This window comes from Nyctereutes procyonoides, unplaced genomic scaffold (assembly GCF_905146905.1).
Source record: "Nyctereutes procyonoides isolate TBG_1078 unplaced genomic scaffold, NYPRO_anot_genome, whole genome shotgun sequence".
Taxonomy (NCBI): Eukaryota; Metazoa; Chordata; class Mammalia; order Carnivora; family Canidae; genus Nyctereutes; species Nyctereutes procyonoides.
The window spans coordinates 30,790,713-30,809,040 of record NW_026575047.1 but is presented as its reverse complement, the minus strand read 5'-3'; the positions used below and the strand labels follow the sequence as shown (position 1 = coordinate 30,809,040).

General features: G+C 41.7%; 1 protein-coding gene across 1 annotated transcript in view; it reads right to left on the bottom strand.

Moving 5' to 3' along the window:
- The window catches only part of HTT (huntingtin), a 152,202-nt gene that overhangs the window by 92,013 nt on the left and 41,861 nt on the right, over window positions 1-18,328 (bottom strand). Inside the window, exons 10-23 of the mRNA XM_055326749.1 lie at window positions 18,276-18,323; window positions 15,777-15,857; window positions 14,114-14,475; window positions 11,461-11,584; window positions 11,084-11,202; window positions 9,013-9,124; window positions 8,635-8,772; window positions 7,635-7,793; window positions 7,452-7,549; window positions 6,228-6,367; window positions 5,254-5,317; window positions 4,903-5,003; window positions 2,363-2,509; window positions 72-192 (exon numbers count right to left, since the gene is read on the bottom strand). Of these exons, the coding sequence (XP_055182724.1) occupies window positions 72-192; window positions 2,363-2,509; window positions 4,903-5,003; window positions 5,254-5,317; window positions 6,228-6,367; window positions 7,452-7,549; window positions 7,635-7,793; window positions 8,635-8,772; window positions 9,013-9,124; window positions 11,084-11,202; window positions 11,461-11,584; window positions 14,114-14,475; window positions 15,777-15,857; window positions 18,276-18,323 (1,814 nt within the window). The remainder of the gene's footprint in view (window positions 1-71; window positions 193-2,362; window positions 2,510-4,902; window positions 5,004-5,253; window positions 5,318-6,227; window positions 6,368-7,451; window positions 7,550-7,634; window positions 7,794-8,634; window positions 8,773-9,012; window positions 9,125-11,083; window positions 11,203-11,460; window positions 11,585-14,113; window positions 14,476-15,776; window positions 15,858-18,275; window positions 18,324-18,328) is intronic.

Here is an 18,328-nt window from a genome sequence, read left to right as displayed (position 1 = left end):
AGCAACTCACCATGAAAACCCGGCTGCACGAACCCAGAATCAATTTTGCAAAGCCAACCAAGGAGACTTACTGTGAGCGCACGTGTGGTTGACGTGACCAATTCGCGGGAAACTGCTGCAATGACTCTGGAGAGGTTGTTTTCCACAGTGACGTCTGTCATGCTCGGTAGTAAGTTATAGCCTCTGTAGATTCTAATGAGAAAAACATGGAGACTAAAAACTACTATTAAAGCTTATGGTACTTCCAAAATTCAAATGGCACTTCAAAGTTTAAGATTAAAGCCCATGAGATGTTACAGCAGTTTTGACTTTGAAGTGAACAACAGACTGGACATGAACCACATATCACTACAGTGGTGGCACAAAGTCCCCTCCTGGTCCCAGCTCATCCTGAACACCTGCGCCACAGAGCCCAGGTAGCACTGCCCAGCCATAGCCTTGCCTGCTTGCCTGCCACCTCTCCATACATCCAAAGCAACTATTTTTCAAACTTTTAAGCTGGGAAAAAATCCTTCTTGAAGCTACTCCTGATTTCAGGGAAGAAGAAAGTACTCATCCCACTGTGGGGCTGCCAAGGTGCTTCATGGCAACACTGCACTCATGGCACATACTGATTTCAACCCCTGCACTCATGGCACATACTGATTTCAACCCCTGCACTCATGGCACATACTGATTTCAACCCCTGCACTCATGGCACATACTGATTTCAACCCCTGCACTCATGGCACATACTGATTTCAACCCCTGCACTCATGGTACATACTGATTTCAACCCCTTGTTGAAGTTACATACAAATTCTAAGTCACCCACCCTGTAAGTGGAGCCCACACAGGATTAGTGCTGGATTCACTTCTGAATCCCTTAGTGTCCTCAGAACTCAACAACAAAACTCAGGAGAAGACTTCTTTTATGTTCCCACATCAGTTCTCAAAGAGCTGCTAGCTAAGGTGCAAAACAGTGCCACATCACTGGCCATGGTGCTTTCCACCCAAGAGCCAAAGCAAGACAGCCAATGTCCAAAGGCCAGCCTAAGTTTGAAACTGGGAAGACTTTCAAAGTTTTATTGAGATACCAATTTGAATGCAAATATTATACTCATCTCTGCTGGCATTTTCTGAAATGACACTCAGAAACCATTTACCCTAAGATTGCTCAACTCCTGATAATGAGATACCATCATGCTGCCTTTGCTTATCTTAGAGGAACCTTTTAAGAGAGAAGAAAACATCACTTCTTTCAGAAGAAGTGGTAAAAACACCACTTCTTAGGTTTAAAAAAATTTCTCTTAGAAAATTATTTCCATGTGTTTTTTTAATTTTTTTTAATTTATTTATGATAGTCACACACACACAGAGAGAGAGAGAGAGAGAGAGAGAGAGAGAGAGAGGCAGAGACACAGGCAGAGGGAGAAGCAGGCTCCATGCACCGGGAGCCCGATGTGGGATTCGATCCCGGGTCTCCAGGATCGCGCCCTGAGTCAAAGGCAGGCGCCAAACCGCTGCGCCACCCAGGGATCCCCTCCATGTGTTTTTTAAAGCAATCTTTACATGAGAAGACATAATATCTATTGAGGAGTAGCTTCCAAATTTGACAAGCTGAATTTCAAATTCAAAACAAAAGCATCAAGAAAACATCTCAGCCTTGATATCTAAACTTTTAAATAAAATTGCCACTAACAGAAAGGAGAGCTACATATAAAAATTCATTTTAAAAATAACATTTAAGACACACAGTGAAAACTGCACAATAATCTTTTATGACCACTTCTGCAAGCTTCTTTGCAAACTAAAATTCTAAGGAATGACTGCTTCATTAAAGCATTTCTGTACTAACGACATCCAGTCTGTATGCTTACCTGAGACCAGATGTGAGCAGACTGTGTGCCAACGGCAATGGCATTTAAAAGCTTCTCACAAGAAACATAAATAGTGGTTAACCGCAAACCACTGTGCACCAGTGGCCAATCCTACCTAACACTGCCACTCTCAATAGCCCAGTTACCTAAAGGCCGGGGAGGGGGGATGACATAACCACATCATACTCTTCACTGGCAACACAAATTGAAAAAGTCATCAGACAGGTTTTTAGATAAGACACAGCATAAATGGCACACACAAAAACCCATTTATCAGTATGTGATTAGAAGATTCACAAAGTCCCTGTGACTACAGCAGAGCCTGCTAAATGAAGAGGCAGGCAGTGAATTCCGAAGGAGATCACCTATGCAAACACCCTCATACCTGAAGCTCCTTCTCTAGAAAGCACGATGTGTTACATCAGAGCCCTGAAGAAAAGGTGTTAGGAAATGGCACCCCCCACCCCACACCGCCACCGTTAGGACGCACGCAGCGCGTGTACCTGGTTATGGTGCTGACGGAGAAGTGAGATGGAGGCTGTGCCTCGTGCATGAGGAGCTTCAGGTAAACACTGCTTTGATCTCGCGCCACAGCCACCACGGGGTCAGCTTGTCCTTGGTCGCACTTATAAAACAGCTTTGGGACAAGCCTAACAGAGAAATAAGGTGTATTTATTGACAGAAGTCTATGAAACTCACCTGTGATTCCCCACCCTTCCCTGCTGAGGTGGTTAGGCCTGAAGGACAGAACAGCACCCGCCACCCTCATGGGGCCTTCCAGCACACCAGAATGGGGCTTCTGGCCATGGGACCAATCACCTGCACACCAGTCACACCAACCCCGAAATAACTAGGCGCTGTACTTGCTTTTTGTCTGCCGTACAATTAAGTACTTTTCTCTACATGTGATAAAATGTTTTGATTTCAAGTTCTCTTTCTAGTCATCTTGAGCCAGATGAACAAGTACATGAAGCCACTGTCCATGGAAAGTACTGAGCACAGGGCAGATCTGAACGCCAGGGGCTGGCCCTTACTTGCTTTTGCAATTCTGCCTGCAAAACCATCACACACATTCCCAGACGGTGAAGCTCTAGCTAAGGACCCTCACAAATCTAAACTCAAAAGCAGAACACAGGCAACATTTCCTAAAAGAACAGAACGGTTCGTTTCTGCAATCGACACTGGGCATATTTTGCATGAGTGTACTCATACACTTGTGGACAGGGCTCAGAACTTTTAGAAACAATCAACTATTTTATCACATTTGTTTGCAAACTCTAGTATCTTTAATTAAAATCTCTCTGCTGTGGAGATATGGTCATAAGTACAATTTTTTCTAAGGTAAAATAAATGGTTATCATTTGCAGAAAATGGTAAAGGTCTAAAATCATTGATTAGGCAAGTCATACAAACCCAGTTTAGTGCACGAAAAGGTACACCTCACATGTAATCAAAGAAATATGCAAATGATGAAAACAGAAAAGATATACATCAAAATGGAACTTTGGTTTTGCATAGTCTGATCACAAAGATTTTTATTTCCTATTTTGTATTTTCCCTAAATTTTGTTCGTAAATGTGTTACTTTTAAAAGAGAAGTTATTTTAAAAAGAAATACCCATTTCTGCCTCAACAACTGACACATGTTCAACCTTTTTTGAAATATTTGTTTTGGTGAGAAGAATCATATTCTGGTCGTTAAGAGTAGAGACTGGTATGTTTCCGGGGAACAATTTCACAGTACCAAAACCCATCAAAAATCCACTTCTAGGTACTGACCCAAAGGAAGTGAGAACATATGTCCACACAAAGTCTTGTGGGCAAATGTTCAACCAACACAATTCATAGTAGCCAAAAAAGTGGAAATAATATCAATCATCTGGTGAATGGATGAAGAAAATACAGTATCACCCACATAATGGAACACTATGCAGCAATAAAAGGAACACACTACGGGCACACACAACAGCAGGGATGAACCTTGAAAACCAAGGGAAAAAAGCCAGAGGCCAAAGTCCATCTACTGTATGATCCCATTTACATGGAATATCCAGAAAAGGAAGTGGATTCGTGATTGCCTGGGGCTGGGAGTTATTGCAAACGGGCACAAGGGATATTTCTGGGGTGATGGAAATGTTCTAAAACTGGGATCGTTGATGGTTACACAATTTTGTAAGTTCACTATAATTAAATTGTGTACTTAAAATGTTAAGGGATCTTAGAAAATCATACTTCAGTAAAGCTATGAAAAACTTAAAAAAACAACAAAACATCAAAAAAGCTTGGCCTAGTAACCCAACTTACAAGAATTAATTCTAAGGAAAAAATGTATATGTAAACGTTTATGTATAACAATATTTATGAGCATTATTCATTATTTAAGTCAAAGAAAACTTAATAGCCAACCGAATAATATTTATATAAAAGTTTGTTACAACTACAGAATACTGGCCACTAAAATTTCTTTTTCTGAAACAGTATGTATAGCTTTCACTGATCTCATAGTGTATGACACGTCACACATTTCAGTACTAAAATATAAACATTATGTGAATATAGGGTGCTGCCCTAGACATCACTGGTGGTTACAATTTCTTTTTTAGAAAAGTCTGATAGCAGGAAGACGTAATAACATAGTACGTGGAAATGATCAGATCACAAAATCGCACGTACGCATGGCCCCAATTTTGAAGAAGAGACCTGTACACAGGATATACCTCAACATATTCACAGTGATATCTCTGATGGCAGAACTGAAGACGATTTCTATTTTCTTCATGTGCTCTTCTCTATATTTCAAACTTCTGACAAGGAAAGCACATCACTTTTACACTAGGAGGCTACACTGTTTTGCAGTTTTCACCCTCACTTTAGACTTGTGCATGGTAAATAGTCTCTCTTCTGATGGTTTCAAAGGAGCTGAAAGTGAGCACCCAGGATCTGGCAATGCTCACCTACTCTCTGGATGATCCAACTCCCTTCCTCTTACTGCTTTAGTGCTTCCACAATGAAAAGTGAGCAGTGAAAAAATGCTTGGAAAATACCTCATTAATGCCGCTGCTGCAACATGCCGCACTCTGGGGTCCTCATCCCCAAGCAGATAGATGACAACATCATGGAGCACTCGTTCTTGTAGTTTTAAAAGCTTCAGAGAAAAGTATAACAGAAATAGATAAAACATCTGTATTTAACCCAATTTCAGGGAAGATATTTTGGAAGGCCACTGAGTAAGAGCTCACGATCACTAGTCTTAAACTCACATACACAATCACAACTGTCACAACCTGAATCCCGGAGTCCATCTGGTACAGAGCACACTCAGAGGAGACACACACCCCTAGGAAAGTGCAACTCCTAGCAGTTACGACACAGCCTCATAAAAATGAACTGCTTACCCCTGTGTAATGATGAGTCCCTCTGTGCAGGTTTTCTGCTTTTGTCTCCAAAAAGCTCACCAACCTAACAAAGGAACATTTGTAACACAAAACAATTTAGTTACTCCACAAACACCCAGTGTCAGCCTGCCAGACCCTGATGGGACACAGAAGGCGGTGGCGGGGGTTGTCCAGCCACCGGGGAAGGCCGGAGAGGTAGCACCTCTCAGACCCACAGAAGGACAAAGGTTTTTAAGTAAACAGACTTCATATTCCTCTCCTCATTTCAGACTCAGTAAACCATTTTTCTTCAAAATAAATATCAACATCTATTATTGTGAAAGACTCTGAGCGGCCTGGGATTCCTCGCGCCCGCTACACAGGGTCCCTCTCTACAAGGCAGAGCTGAGAGCACCCCTAATCCACAGAGATGTTATGTGGGAGAAAGTAACTAACTACAGAAAGCACTAACCCCTGAGCCAGGCACATAACAGGCACTTTGTAACAGTGGCTTGAAAAATACTGAAATGCCTAAATACTAAAAGAAATTTCCCCTTCAAAAAGAAAGAACTGAAAGAAAACATCTTAAACCAAACTTACTCTTAGAAAATGAAAAAAGGCATCAAGTTATTGTTTAATTGCAGTGAGTATAGCTGGGCTCTGTGATCCAGGTTCGGTACAAAGAGGAGGAAGTTCCCCTTCACTTACAAGCAGAAGTGATGTAAGTTTGAACTTGCTAGTTCTCGCCATCCAGAACCTTCAGATGACTAAAACCACCAGAGAGACCTACTACTCTACCCGTGTTTTAAGATCCCAAGCACAGAGTAAGCTGAGAAAGCGTCAGCTCTCCACACCACCCACACTCCGGACTCACAGCTTACTTGACAACCATCATGAATTAGTATGTGAAGCAACTGTCCCGGCCCTTTCAATATTCCTAGTTCAAACTCCAAAACAGCTTTGGTTTCCTAACCTCATGAACCTGATTCACTTACCGAAAGTCAATCTCTGCCAGAGTTTCCAAGAGCTCCGTCCTCACCAACCAGTAGGAACTATCCCTCAGGGTCAGCACGTTGGTGATCAGCTGTAATCCCAATTCACTATAGCTACTGCTGCAGAGACTCATGACACAGTGCTGGAAGACAAGACCACCAAGGAACGGCATCAGGGTCAACCCTACACCGTCACTGCTGCCTCACAGTTACGACATCACGCCTCCATACCCGATTCTTCCTCTTCTAACTGCAGCCGGGATGCTGCACTTTTCCTCTCAGAAATGTCATTAACTCAAGTTTAAAACTAAACGTGTCCTTTTCATATCACCTTGTTTCTTTCTTCCCTTCTTCCTCCCGTTTCTGTCTTGGTCATGGCCTCTACTCCCAGATACCAATTTCACGACCATGTATCAGTGGTAAACCACTCCATTCTAAAACAAGTCTCAGACCCAGGACCAATTCGGGACCTGAGTGGCCGTGTACTCTTCAGTCCACTGTGATGGCACAGCTCCTGTGGCTGTACCCTTCCTGCCCCTCTGTGCACATGCAGGCACTTGCACACAGCGTGTGCAAGCTGACTCCAGGTCAGCAACCTGCCATGCTGCTGGCATACTTCCCTCTGCTCCCAGAGGGACGGACCACCTGAAACCTGGCAAACATTTGGAACTAAGGAACAATTCTGGCCATGAAATTGTGAAAAGGGAAGGTATCCTAATTAATTTGACAACTATTAGGTTTTTGCTTTGATTTTTACTGGTCAATCCTTACTGTTTTTGATTGGCCAGTAGTGATTTACGGAACATCTGATCTACAAAGATTCGCCACACTGCTGTGTCAAGGCTGAAGGCGCTGCACAGACCTCACACAGAGGTCACTAAATAACCTCACAGCTCCCATTAACTCAGCACTCTATGGGCCTGAGAGCACCAGTGGTGTCTAATTCAACAGGTTTTATGCTTCATGTTAGCAAGGTATAAAGCAAGATCCTTTAGGAAAGGAGCATTTCAAACAAATACCCTGAGTATTAAAACTTATGTTACACTCTATTAAATAAACCTTTCTTGGTAATGCTTTCTGCAATGGAGTTGTGGACACATCCATGTTTACTGTTGTTCACAGCTTTAGAAGGTCTACGAATATTTAGCATTAAACCCAATTTTAATGGTAACAAAGGTAAAATTTCCACTAATCAAAGAATTGATTTTCACAAAAGATTATACTTACCCTCACAGCTGTACAAGCCAACTTGCAAGTAACAGAAGATTCATCCTTCAAAGTTTTCTGCAGCAAAGGAACACAGTCCGCCAGAGAAAATGTACTTCCTAACCAGAAGAGCAAACAGCGCCTTTATGCAAACTTGAACTACAGAGTTCTACCTAGGAAATAGACTGCAGGTTCTGCCATTACCTGTCAGGGTCCTGACGGTGCCCATCCAATCTCCCACCTGGAAGCGGGATCTGCTGAGGATAGAGGAGATGAGGGTTCCGCAGAGAACGGCCGTGGCTCCTCTGACTTGGGGGTCTCCGTGGTCGATGTAGTTCAGGATGTCTGACACATACTGCTCCTCTGTAGAGATAAATTGCCCAGCCACTGTACAAGCCCCTACCATCCATTTTCTAACTCAGAAGAAAAGTTTAATTCTCAGGAAAGGAAAAAAAAAAAAAAAAAAGGTGAGGGAGGATTCCAAATCTAGAATATAGATTTGGTAAAAAAAATATCATGGGGTTTAAAGATTCTAGATTCATCATAGCCGTGACATCACTTCAACACAATAGATGTTCTGGATTATAATTCCAGGCTGCCAGCCAATAATCAAAATTCTAAGATTTCACTTAAAAAAAAAAAAAAAGATTAGAGAAACTCAAACTAGTCCACACTTACCTAATATGAATTCAAAAGCACAAGTGTGTCCCCTCGCCCAAAGAAAGGGGGAGAACTCGGGAGGGTAATTTTAGAAGTGGGGTTCCTCCCCCATTTACTCCAACATGAGAGAATGTCCCAGAACGTGTGCTACAGGAGCCTGGATCTGCTGGTGCTCTGCTGGTCTCGGGTCGCACTTGTCTCTGAGTGTGAACATCTGGCCTGGCTGAGTGTGACCCAAAGCAATTTTGATTATACACAATTTGTGCTTTTGGTATAAATCCAATATGTATGTAAACTGGCTCTTATGTTCCCACATTTCTATTGTTTCATCATGTGTGTTTAAACTAAACATTCCATCTATAGGGAGTCCAAAAAACAAAAAACATTACAATTTATGTGCTTTATATACAGCTACAACACAGTTCAAAAATGCCACAAATTAACTCAAAAAACATTACTCTAAACTAAAATAGCCAAGATGATCTGAAATAGTTTTCAAAGCAATGATTAAACATGAGGAATAGGCTGTGAACTTGTAACATACCAGGGTATTCCATGGTGTCAAGAGGTACTTTATAAAGTTTGCTGAAGAAAGATTCAGGATGAAGGGCCACAGCAGCTCCAACACAGCTGAGTGCCAGTGCCTTCACACTGACCCGCACGTCCCTGTCTGGAACCAAAACTGCAAGGAAGGCAGCAAAGTGACCTTCAAAGTGGCAGACAGCTAGTTTCCACATAAACAAAACAAGACCCAGGAACCCAGCTCCCCCATCACTCCCTCCTTCTCCCATCAGTGAAAAGGACCACCGCTCACCCCAGACTCTACTCCCTCCCTCTGCTGCGGTGATGAGGCACCAGTCACCAAGTTGACCTTGAGACCTAAGCACTTCCCTCAACTCTGTACTTGCTCTGCTATACATACCATTTTTTTCCCCAGTCAGCAAAAATGACGCACACAGGAGGCGGACACAATGGACAAGAGGAACAGAATCATCATCAGTAGACTGTCCTATGTCACCTTTGATCCGGCAAGGCTACAACAAAGAAATGGACACTTTCTTATGATCGTTTGTCTTATGATCAAGGAACCACTATAGTCACTCGTTAGTGTGTTCAAAAAATAGGTCCAGAGCAGCAACTATGCCAGGTGCTGGGGACACAGAGATACCTATCTCTGTCACACGAAAGCGTGGCCTTAGACCATGCTGGAACAGATCCAGAGTGGTCAGAGGCAGCTACACTGTAGGGTCATAGAGACTGTGGTGGGGAGAAGTCCAATGCGTGTGTGTGGGGGGGGGCACCAGCACTCAGGAGAGGCTGCTGGGAAAGAGGACAGCACGAACCACCATCTACACAAGGGGAAGCACTCAGGCACAGGCAAGAGCCCTGGAATGCCCAAAGCAGAGATGGCACAGACACATCTGTACCTGAGCAGGGCTTGGAAGGAAGTGCAGAGACTGGGCAGCTACAGAGGGACTATGGACAATTTCTCACCCTCGGGGAATTTAGAACTGAGAAGACAAGACACTTATAGGCAGTAAGCAATAGAGGGAGATTTTACAGACAATTCAATGGATAACTCAACAACAACAAAAAATTCCCAAACCTGATTAAAAACCGAGCGAAGGGCTTGAACAGACATTTCTCCAAAGACAACATACAAATGGCCAATAAACGCAGGAAGAGATGTCCCCCATCACTCATCATTAGGGAATGCAAGTCAAAACAAGTCAAAATCACAGTGATCTACAACCTCACTCCCAGTAGGATGGCTATTCAAAAAAAAAAAAAAAAAAAAAAAAAGGGATCCCTGGGTGGCGCAGCGGTTTGGCGCCTGCCTTTGGCCCAGGGCGTGATCCTGGAGACCCGGGATCAAATCCCACGTCGGGCTCCCAGTGCATGGAGCCTGCTTCTCCCTCTGCCTGTGTCTCTGCCTCTCTCTCTCTCCCCCTGTGACTATCATAAATAAATAAAAATTAAAAAAAAAAAGCCAGAAAATGACAAGCCTTGGGCAAGGACATGGGGAAAACTGGAACCCAACATGTCGCTGGTGGGATGCAAACCGGTGCAGCTATCAGGGAAAGCAGTGTGCAGGGATCTCGAAAAAAACTAAAACTAGAACTACCCTATGACTCTGCAATCCCACTTCTGGGTGTATATCCAAAAGATGCCTACATGCCAGGTTTCTAGCAGCATCACTCATAACAGCCAAAAGACAGAAGCAACCCAAGTGCCTATCAACAGATGAACAGAAAAACAATATGTGGTCCATCCACACAGTGAGGTATTACTCGGTCTTATGGAGGAAGACACCTCTTACAACATGGATGAACACTGAGAACATTTACCAAGTGAAACAAGCCGGTCACAAAAGAACAAAGACTGCCTGGTTCCACTTAGCTGAGCTTCCCCTCGAATAGTCACATATAGACACAACGCAGATGGTGGGAGCCAGGGGCCAGGAGGAGGAAGGATGGGAAGTTAGTGGTTAATGGGGACAGAGCTTCAATCTGGGGAGATGAAGAGCTCTGGAGATGGAGGGTGGTGATAGCTGCACAATGTGAATGCACTTATGCCATGGAGCTGTACACTTCACACGGTTACAATCATAAATTTTATATTTTATGTATTTTACCACTATAAACAATCAAATGAATAATTCAATGAATAAAAACAAGAAATGCTCCAAGACTATGCACGACCATCAAATGAATGGCCCAAGAAATCAGGGGAGATAGGAATCAGTACAAGACAGATTTGTCTGAGAAGGACTCTCAAAGAGGCAGAACTCCAGGTAGTTCTCAAGGATCTGGGTAGTACCTGGAGGGGCAGAAAAGAAGAGCACACCCAGGAAGGGGTTGATACTTAGGGGGAATAGCGGAGTAGAAGCTCAGAGATAGGAAAGCGAGGAGCACAACAGACAGGAGCCAGAGTGATTTTAAACTCTCACAAGAGCTCAGAATGCCAAGTGGTCTCATGCCCAAATATCTCACCTTGTTTTCTTGATCTCCAGGTTCGGTAGCTTCATCTCTGGAGACAAATTTGTCTATACTGCTGTCAGAGGGCTGCCTGCTGTGGCCCATACTTTTCAATAAATGTGCTTGCTGAAGGGCTTCAAAATCAGAGAAATCACGATTGAGTGACAAGTTTCTAGTTCAAGAAATCAATACGCATATTTACACAAAGTCCACATGAAAGTTCAGGATTTAGATCAAAACCAAGGACAGTCATTCCTCAACTAACCTTCCGCATTTGCTATTTACAGCTCAGAAAACAAAGCTATCTAAAGATCTCTTCCTGGAAGCTAAGGTAAAACAGATGTCAGGTTGAAACCAGACCATTCCGCAGTGCACTGCTGACGTCCACATACCAACTGAAGAGGTTCTGAAAGCATCTGCATCCTCATCTGGAAGAATGCCTGCGGCTTCCTCATCCTCGTCCTGTGGCTGTCCAATCTGCATCCCCGAATACTGGCTGTCAGCACCATCTAACACCTGCACGGTTCGAGAGGGGCCGGTGAGGGTTCTGAAGGGACACCACCGAGGGACAGACTCTCCCACATGGAAAGGTAAAGCCAGAAACCACACGGACCACATCTTGTGCACTCACACAAAGGTCATTTCCTGAAATGCACAATAGGCATGCGTATCAGTGATCAAGCTTCACTGATCACACACTACTACATTATAAAGAGCTTTACAACTATAAACATGCCAAAGAAATTCAAATCTGAAAATTTCTCGTGATATTAAAAAAAAAACCTCTAAACAAAAATTTTTATCTTCATAAACAAGTTTTACAGTAAGTCAACAATGAGGAACATTTTTTAGACAAACACCTAGCACGTCAGATTAGCTTCTAAACTGCTAGGACTAAATCAACTAAGTTTTGGATACAGTATGTCATAGATTTAGCCTTAAGCTTGGATTATGATTCCATATTGCAAGATTTTTCACATTCACTTGAAATCCCAGGTAATTTACTTAGAAAACTGAATGATAAAAACTCTATACCTTACTAATTACTGAAATAAATTCTGTATCATTAAGAAGTCAGTCCAAAATCCTTAGAATTAAATAAAATACATCAAGCTACATGTTCAAAACCAACCAAGAAAGAAATGATTTCTTCCACTCTCCCAATTAGTTTATCAAAAAATCCTTACCTCGGTTTAAAAAAAAAAAAGGATTAAAATGAGAAATTTTACAATAAAAAACAATACTTTTTGAGTATTTTACTACAATGCATCACTTCCCTTAATCTTTGTACATCTTAACAGCATAAGTACTGTCACCCTCAATATATGGATAAGAAAACTGAGGCAAGAAGGGACACAAGCACTCCCAGATACACAACTAGGAAATGGCAGAGCCAAAATTCTCATCCTGGTGGTTCCCAGCAGCAGCCCCTTGGCCACCATACTGGGCTGTCTCATGAGGATATTCCCTATCCCCTTCACTTTGATTCTTTTTCTCTATGGCATTCATCACCATCTGACTACGTATTTGTTTAGTGAATGATTAGTAGCTCATTATCTGCCGCCTACACACATGCACACCCATGGCCTAATGACCAAACCTGGCCCATCTATTTCTGTAAATAAAGTTTTATTGGAATACTAATTTGTTTACATATAGTTGATAGCCACTTTGAAACCACAATGGCAGAGAGGAGCAAATGACAGAGTATGTATGGCTCAGAAAACCAAAGATCTTTGCTGCCTGGTCCAATGTGGAAGAAGTTTCTTGACTCCTACCCTAGAACATCAGCTTCATGTGAGCAGTTTTGCATGTGTGCCCTCTACTTCATCTGAAGCTTGTGAACAACCCTTGGAACTTAATAGGCACTCAATATACTTGTTCAGGAAAAATATTAATGATTATATAACAGACATGGAAGCACCTCATACACCAGAACTTCACCAATGTGGGAATTATCAAGGGAAGATGCTCGTTCTCTCTATGGGCCTGAGAGACCTGCAGAGGCCCCACTCCCAGCACTGTTACCCAGTGAATAACAGGGTAATTTTCAAAGACTGAAAGTTTTCAGAACTTCTTATCGTCCTTCATTCCTATTTCTAACAAATCCACCAGAAATCATCCATGGAAGCTGGTGTAATAAACACACAACAGAATCTCCCCTGACACACTTAACACACTGCTACTGAGCCAGCACTATCCCAACCTTCTCTTCTCCCTGTATACTGGCTAGAATTTGTTCACCCTTTCCTTACTTAAAATCCTTTCCCACTGTTCCAATTATCTGTCTTCTAGTTAAAAACTCCAACTGTGAACCCACTTCTCTACCCAAGGAACTGTAAACCCACATGGCCATCAGAAACCACATCCATGTGACACCCTACAACTGCTCAGTAGGGACATGCAAGTGTTTTTTCCCATGATTTGTCATTCAATCCTTCTGCATTCATCCACATTAAAAAAAATGTCTTAATAAAATCTATTAAATAGTAGCAGAACACTTAATATTACAAATTGTTTTTTAAAAATAGTGTGTTAAACTCTGTATCACTTTTAGCAAACTTGGTGAGTAAACCATCCTTTTAAGTGCCTCTTGTCCACTAGCTCAGAGACCAGAAATACTTAAACCCATGTTCTATAAGATAGGTTGTAAAAGGTTTTGAAAAGCCAAAAAATGTTAAAATAATGCACAACATTAATGTTTTTAATTACAGTGCATTAAGACCACAGTCCTGTTGATAAGCTCCTTACAGATTTTTTAAAATAACGATTTAATCTGTGCCCAGTAAGTTCTTAAAAAATTTAAAATGCACCCAATTTTAGCAAAGTTCATATCATCAACTGACCTAATTCCTAACCTCCATGGTCAACACAAATGACATTCAGCCATTTCCTTTAGTGAGGGTCTCAAAGATGGGATTGAACTCCCCATTAATGACCTGAGCTAGTGACCTTGCTCTCTTATTAGCAAGTTAGATGGGGAGAGGAAAATAAGCAGGAGGGTCTAGTCTGGGCCTGTAGGCAAGAGTCCTCCCACCGACTTACAATTTCAGAACTGTCTGAGGGGGTCACAGCTGAATCCGGCCCTTCAGTGGTGGTCTGGGAGCTGTCGCTGACCGGGGAGGAGGCCTGGGTGCCATCGTTCAGGTCCATGGCTGGATCCGACGGGACAGCACTGATCTGGCTGGAGCTGTGGCTCAAGATGTCCTCCTCATCCCCATCGGTGGCAGCACTCGCCAGGTCACAGCTGGTCAGATCCACTGAGTCTGGCTGCAGTGTGTGCTGTGACCGGGGCTGCTCAGTGATGATGTCATGCCCCACGGAGTCGGTGGCTGAACTGGCAGAGCCAGGAGTAGAGACTCCGGAAGAGGCAGCCAGCTCACCACCAATCTCACCCTTGACCGAGGCTGAAGACAAAGAAATACTCATTCCTCAAAGGGCCAGGAAAAATGTTCAACAGGGAATCAATGTTTACAAAACATTCACCCCAAAATTCACTGTATCAAATGTTTTAACTGCAAAAAATCACGAAATATAGTGAAAATATGAACTAGTAAATTTCAAAAGACAAGAGTGCATCCTTCAAAGATACTAAAATTGCTTTTCACTGTATTCTTGACTTACCTTTTACTCTATTATCATGTCATACTCATAAAATAAGGATTATAAGATGTTTTCTAAATGCTATGAGTATTCTCAAATGGTATTTCACTGTAAAAATTGAAGTATGCTCAGTAACATTACCACTTCAAATCCTTGAGCAACTACACCAGCCTCAGCTTGGAGCAGCACAGAAAGACTTTCACAATCCACAGGCCGCCTGGTCAGACACAAGTGCCCAGGCCCTCTCAGCAAGCAGCGCTCAGAAACATCAGAAAGTCATCATCTCTTGGACGTGGGGTTTCCTTCTCCCCAGACCCTGTTCAAGACTTCTAAGCCAGTCCTACCTTCCTGTAGGGCAAATATGCAGCATGTTTTCCTAGTTTAGTTTTTAAACTCTCATTAAAAAAATCCAAACACTACATAAATATCACTACAAATAGATCTATACAAGATGTTATTAGCAGTGGTCACTCCAAGAGGCCACTGGGTCAGTGAGCACTTGAGCTTTAGAATTTTTTTTTTTTTACTTTTGTAATTTAAAAAATTTGATTTCTTTTTATAAAAGTAAATAATCACCACTGGAATTATTTTCCTTCCCAAATACTTTAGTCTTACTTTCAGTTGTTTAAAAATAATCTTTTGCATAAGACTATACAATCCAAATCACTCTCACTTAATCCAATTATTAGCGTATTATCAATGCCTCTCTCCTAAAGTGAATAAAGAATCTGTAAGGAGATGTAAATATCTTTCAAGTTAAGCTATCCACAGACCATTTTTAATCCCATTTTCCTCTCACAACCCATCAAATTCGTGAGACATTTACCTACCATCCCCTACTACATAAGAAGACTTACGCTCAGGGAATATAAACCTAATATTAAAAAAGCCTAAACCAAGAAAACTGCAAATACTCAATACACGGGGATACACACACACACGTCTCAAAGTAAATGTTCTGAAAGAAGTCTGAATGAGCCATTTGAGCAAGCTGGCTCCACCACTATCCCGAGGAGCACAGCCCCTCATGAGGGGCAGGAGAAGGGAGGGGCAGGGAGTGAGCCCAGGCAGGAGGAGGGCACCACCGCCCCTCCCCAAGAGCTACCTGTGAAGGCGGGGCTGCTGCCCTCCGACCTGGACTCGGAGTCATCATCCAAGGCTGCCGCTTCTCCGAAGAGCACTTTCCCTAAGGGGAAATGACGTAGCAAGAGTCCTTAAGCTTGCTACAGGAAGGGCTTTGAAAATCAAATAGATGCATGTTCTAAGTGGAAAATCATAAGCATATTTATTAGTTCACTCTCATATGGTATATATGTTTTTATGCCTCTAGTGTGCTAAACACAAAGAATGCCAGGATATTATATTTAAATGTTATAAAATAAAAAAACCTATATGGTTTTTAAAGTTAAAAGCAATGATTCTCAAACTATAACACTAAGTATCTTAATAACTATTTACTGACTTAGACCTGTATTAATTTTGAATAATTTATATTACTATTTAATCTTAAAAGACTATAAGCTATGGCTGAGACCAATTCTATTAGCCCTTAGGATATTCACATAGTATCTTCAATGGCAATCAGAGGGTAGACATAGCTACTGTGCACCTGAAACTAATGAAACTAATGTAACGCTGTGTGCTAGCCAACTGCAATCAAAATAAAAACTTAAAAACACAAAGAGTTCATACATAAAACTGTCACCCTAAAGGTCACTTCTACTCTGTTCTTTACGTTGCCAGATTCTATGGCTGATAATCAGAACCTGAGGATCACAGGATCTAGAAGGATAGGATAATAGTTCATCTTTTGCAAAGCTGTAAAAATACAACTTCTTTACAGTTCTTCGTTTCCAAGTTATATCAATTTATATTATACTGATAAGAAAAAAGGAGTCTTAGCATGATTTAATTGGACTAATTAAGTCATTATGGTTACATTACACATTAAGTCACTAAATGACATCCTAGATAATAATTATTGGCAATTTCCAATTTCTAACTTCACTACTTTTCAAGGAATAGGTCATAGGTATGATATGTCTAGAAATCTACACTGATGGCATTAAAGAGGGGAAAAAAAGGCAAAGAAAAAGAAGGAAACCCAAAATCTAGATGAAATTAACAGAGCAACTTGGCTTATATAAGTAATAGGATCCTTCATTATAGAACAAGTGGTTTACCTTGAGAAACCAAGTAAAATTCTACCATGCACATGGTAGGTTAGTGAGAGCAGTCTCTGTGCTTGGAATCTGTCCCAAGGAGCCCTCCTCAAAGGGCTGCAAGGTCCAGGCTGCAGCCAGAAGGGCCACCAGGCTGCCACACTACCCCCTGCACTCATCTAGCATCAAGTTTGCTTTTATCTCTCACAGATTTGCAGATCTTAAGTGAACAACAAAAAAAAAAGGATTTTGCAATTATAACAAATAAAAGCTTAAAAGCCACAGCTCTCAATGAAAAAAGAAAACAAAACACTAGAATCACAAAAAAGATACTGAGGATCTATCAGCTTCCTATCCAGAAGGAATAGCTCATCTCAATGGTGGACCGCCCAGACAGCTAGCTAAGCGACAAGGCAAGTGCAGAGCACCTCAGTCACCTGCCTGAATGGTCCCTTCCAGCTCCAGGAACAGAGAGGCTGACTTCCTGGAAGCCGGTAACCTTCAAACACCCTCTGTTTCACCAAACTTTCACACTTAAGTGTAGTGCATTATGAGGACCAAAATACGATGGATTCTAGGTTCTAGGAAATGTTAACTCAACCCTAGTCAAGGCTAGAATATTATTCCTGTTAAGGTCCCATTCAATACTGTAAATAATACTAGGCATTAGGTTCACAGTCATGACACAAAAAACGACTTGTATGTTGTGTATCAATGATACCTCAATAAATTCTTAAAAATATTTGTCTTTTAAAATTTCAAACAGAAAATGGCAGCAATTCTTTCCTATGGATCCCAGACTGGAAAAAAAATAATTGGTGCTGTAAAGTGTTCATGTGTACCAAAACTATCAGATTACAGATCAGAAACACTTTAATAAAAATTAATGGACTGTATCAGAACATTCTGGCATGTACAAAGCTAAATATGGCTGAAAAATTATCATCAGCCCAAATTAACCAAATAATTAACTAAACATCATTCTTGACCAATGATACACAAAATTCAGAGAAAAGGTAAATTACCTTTATAAAATATAACAGTCTCTAAAGTAGGAGCAGGCGAACTACAGCAGGCCTATTTCAGTAAACCAAATTTCACAGGAAGGAAGGAACAGCCATTAGCTGAGCATCACCCATGGCTGCCTTGCACCACAAGAAAGCCAAATAGTTAAGAGGCAGGAAAGTCCACAAGGCTAAACAGGCCCTTTACAGAAAAAGTTTGCCAACCCCTGACCTAAAGCATTAGAAATTTATGACAAAGTGATTTTTATATACAATTTTCAAGAGCTACCCTACAGAACCATTCAGGCCCATTTTCCAGCAATGTTTATATATACAATCGTTCTGTTGAGAAGAGGTATGGGAACAGTTGACAGCATTATAGAAATACAGAAAAGGCTGTGAGACTCAATATGAGAGTCTGATTTCTGAAATAATCACCTTTTTGTTTTCTTGAAAGGACAGGGCTGCATGAAGAACCCCCTCCAGCTGTA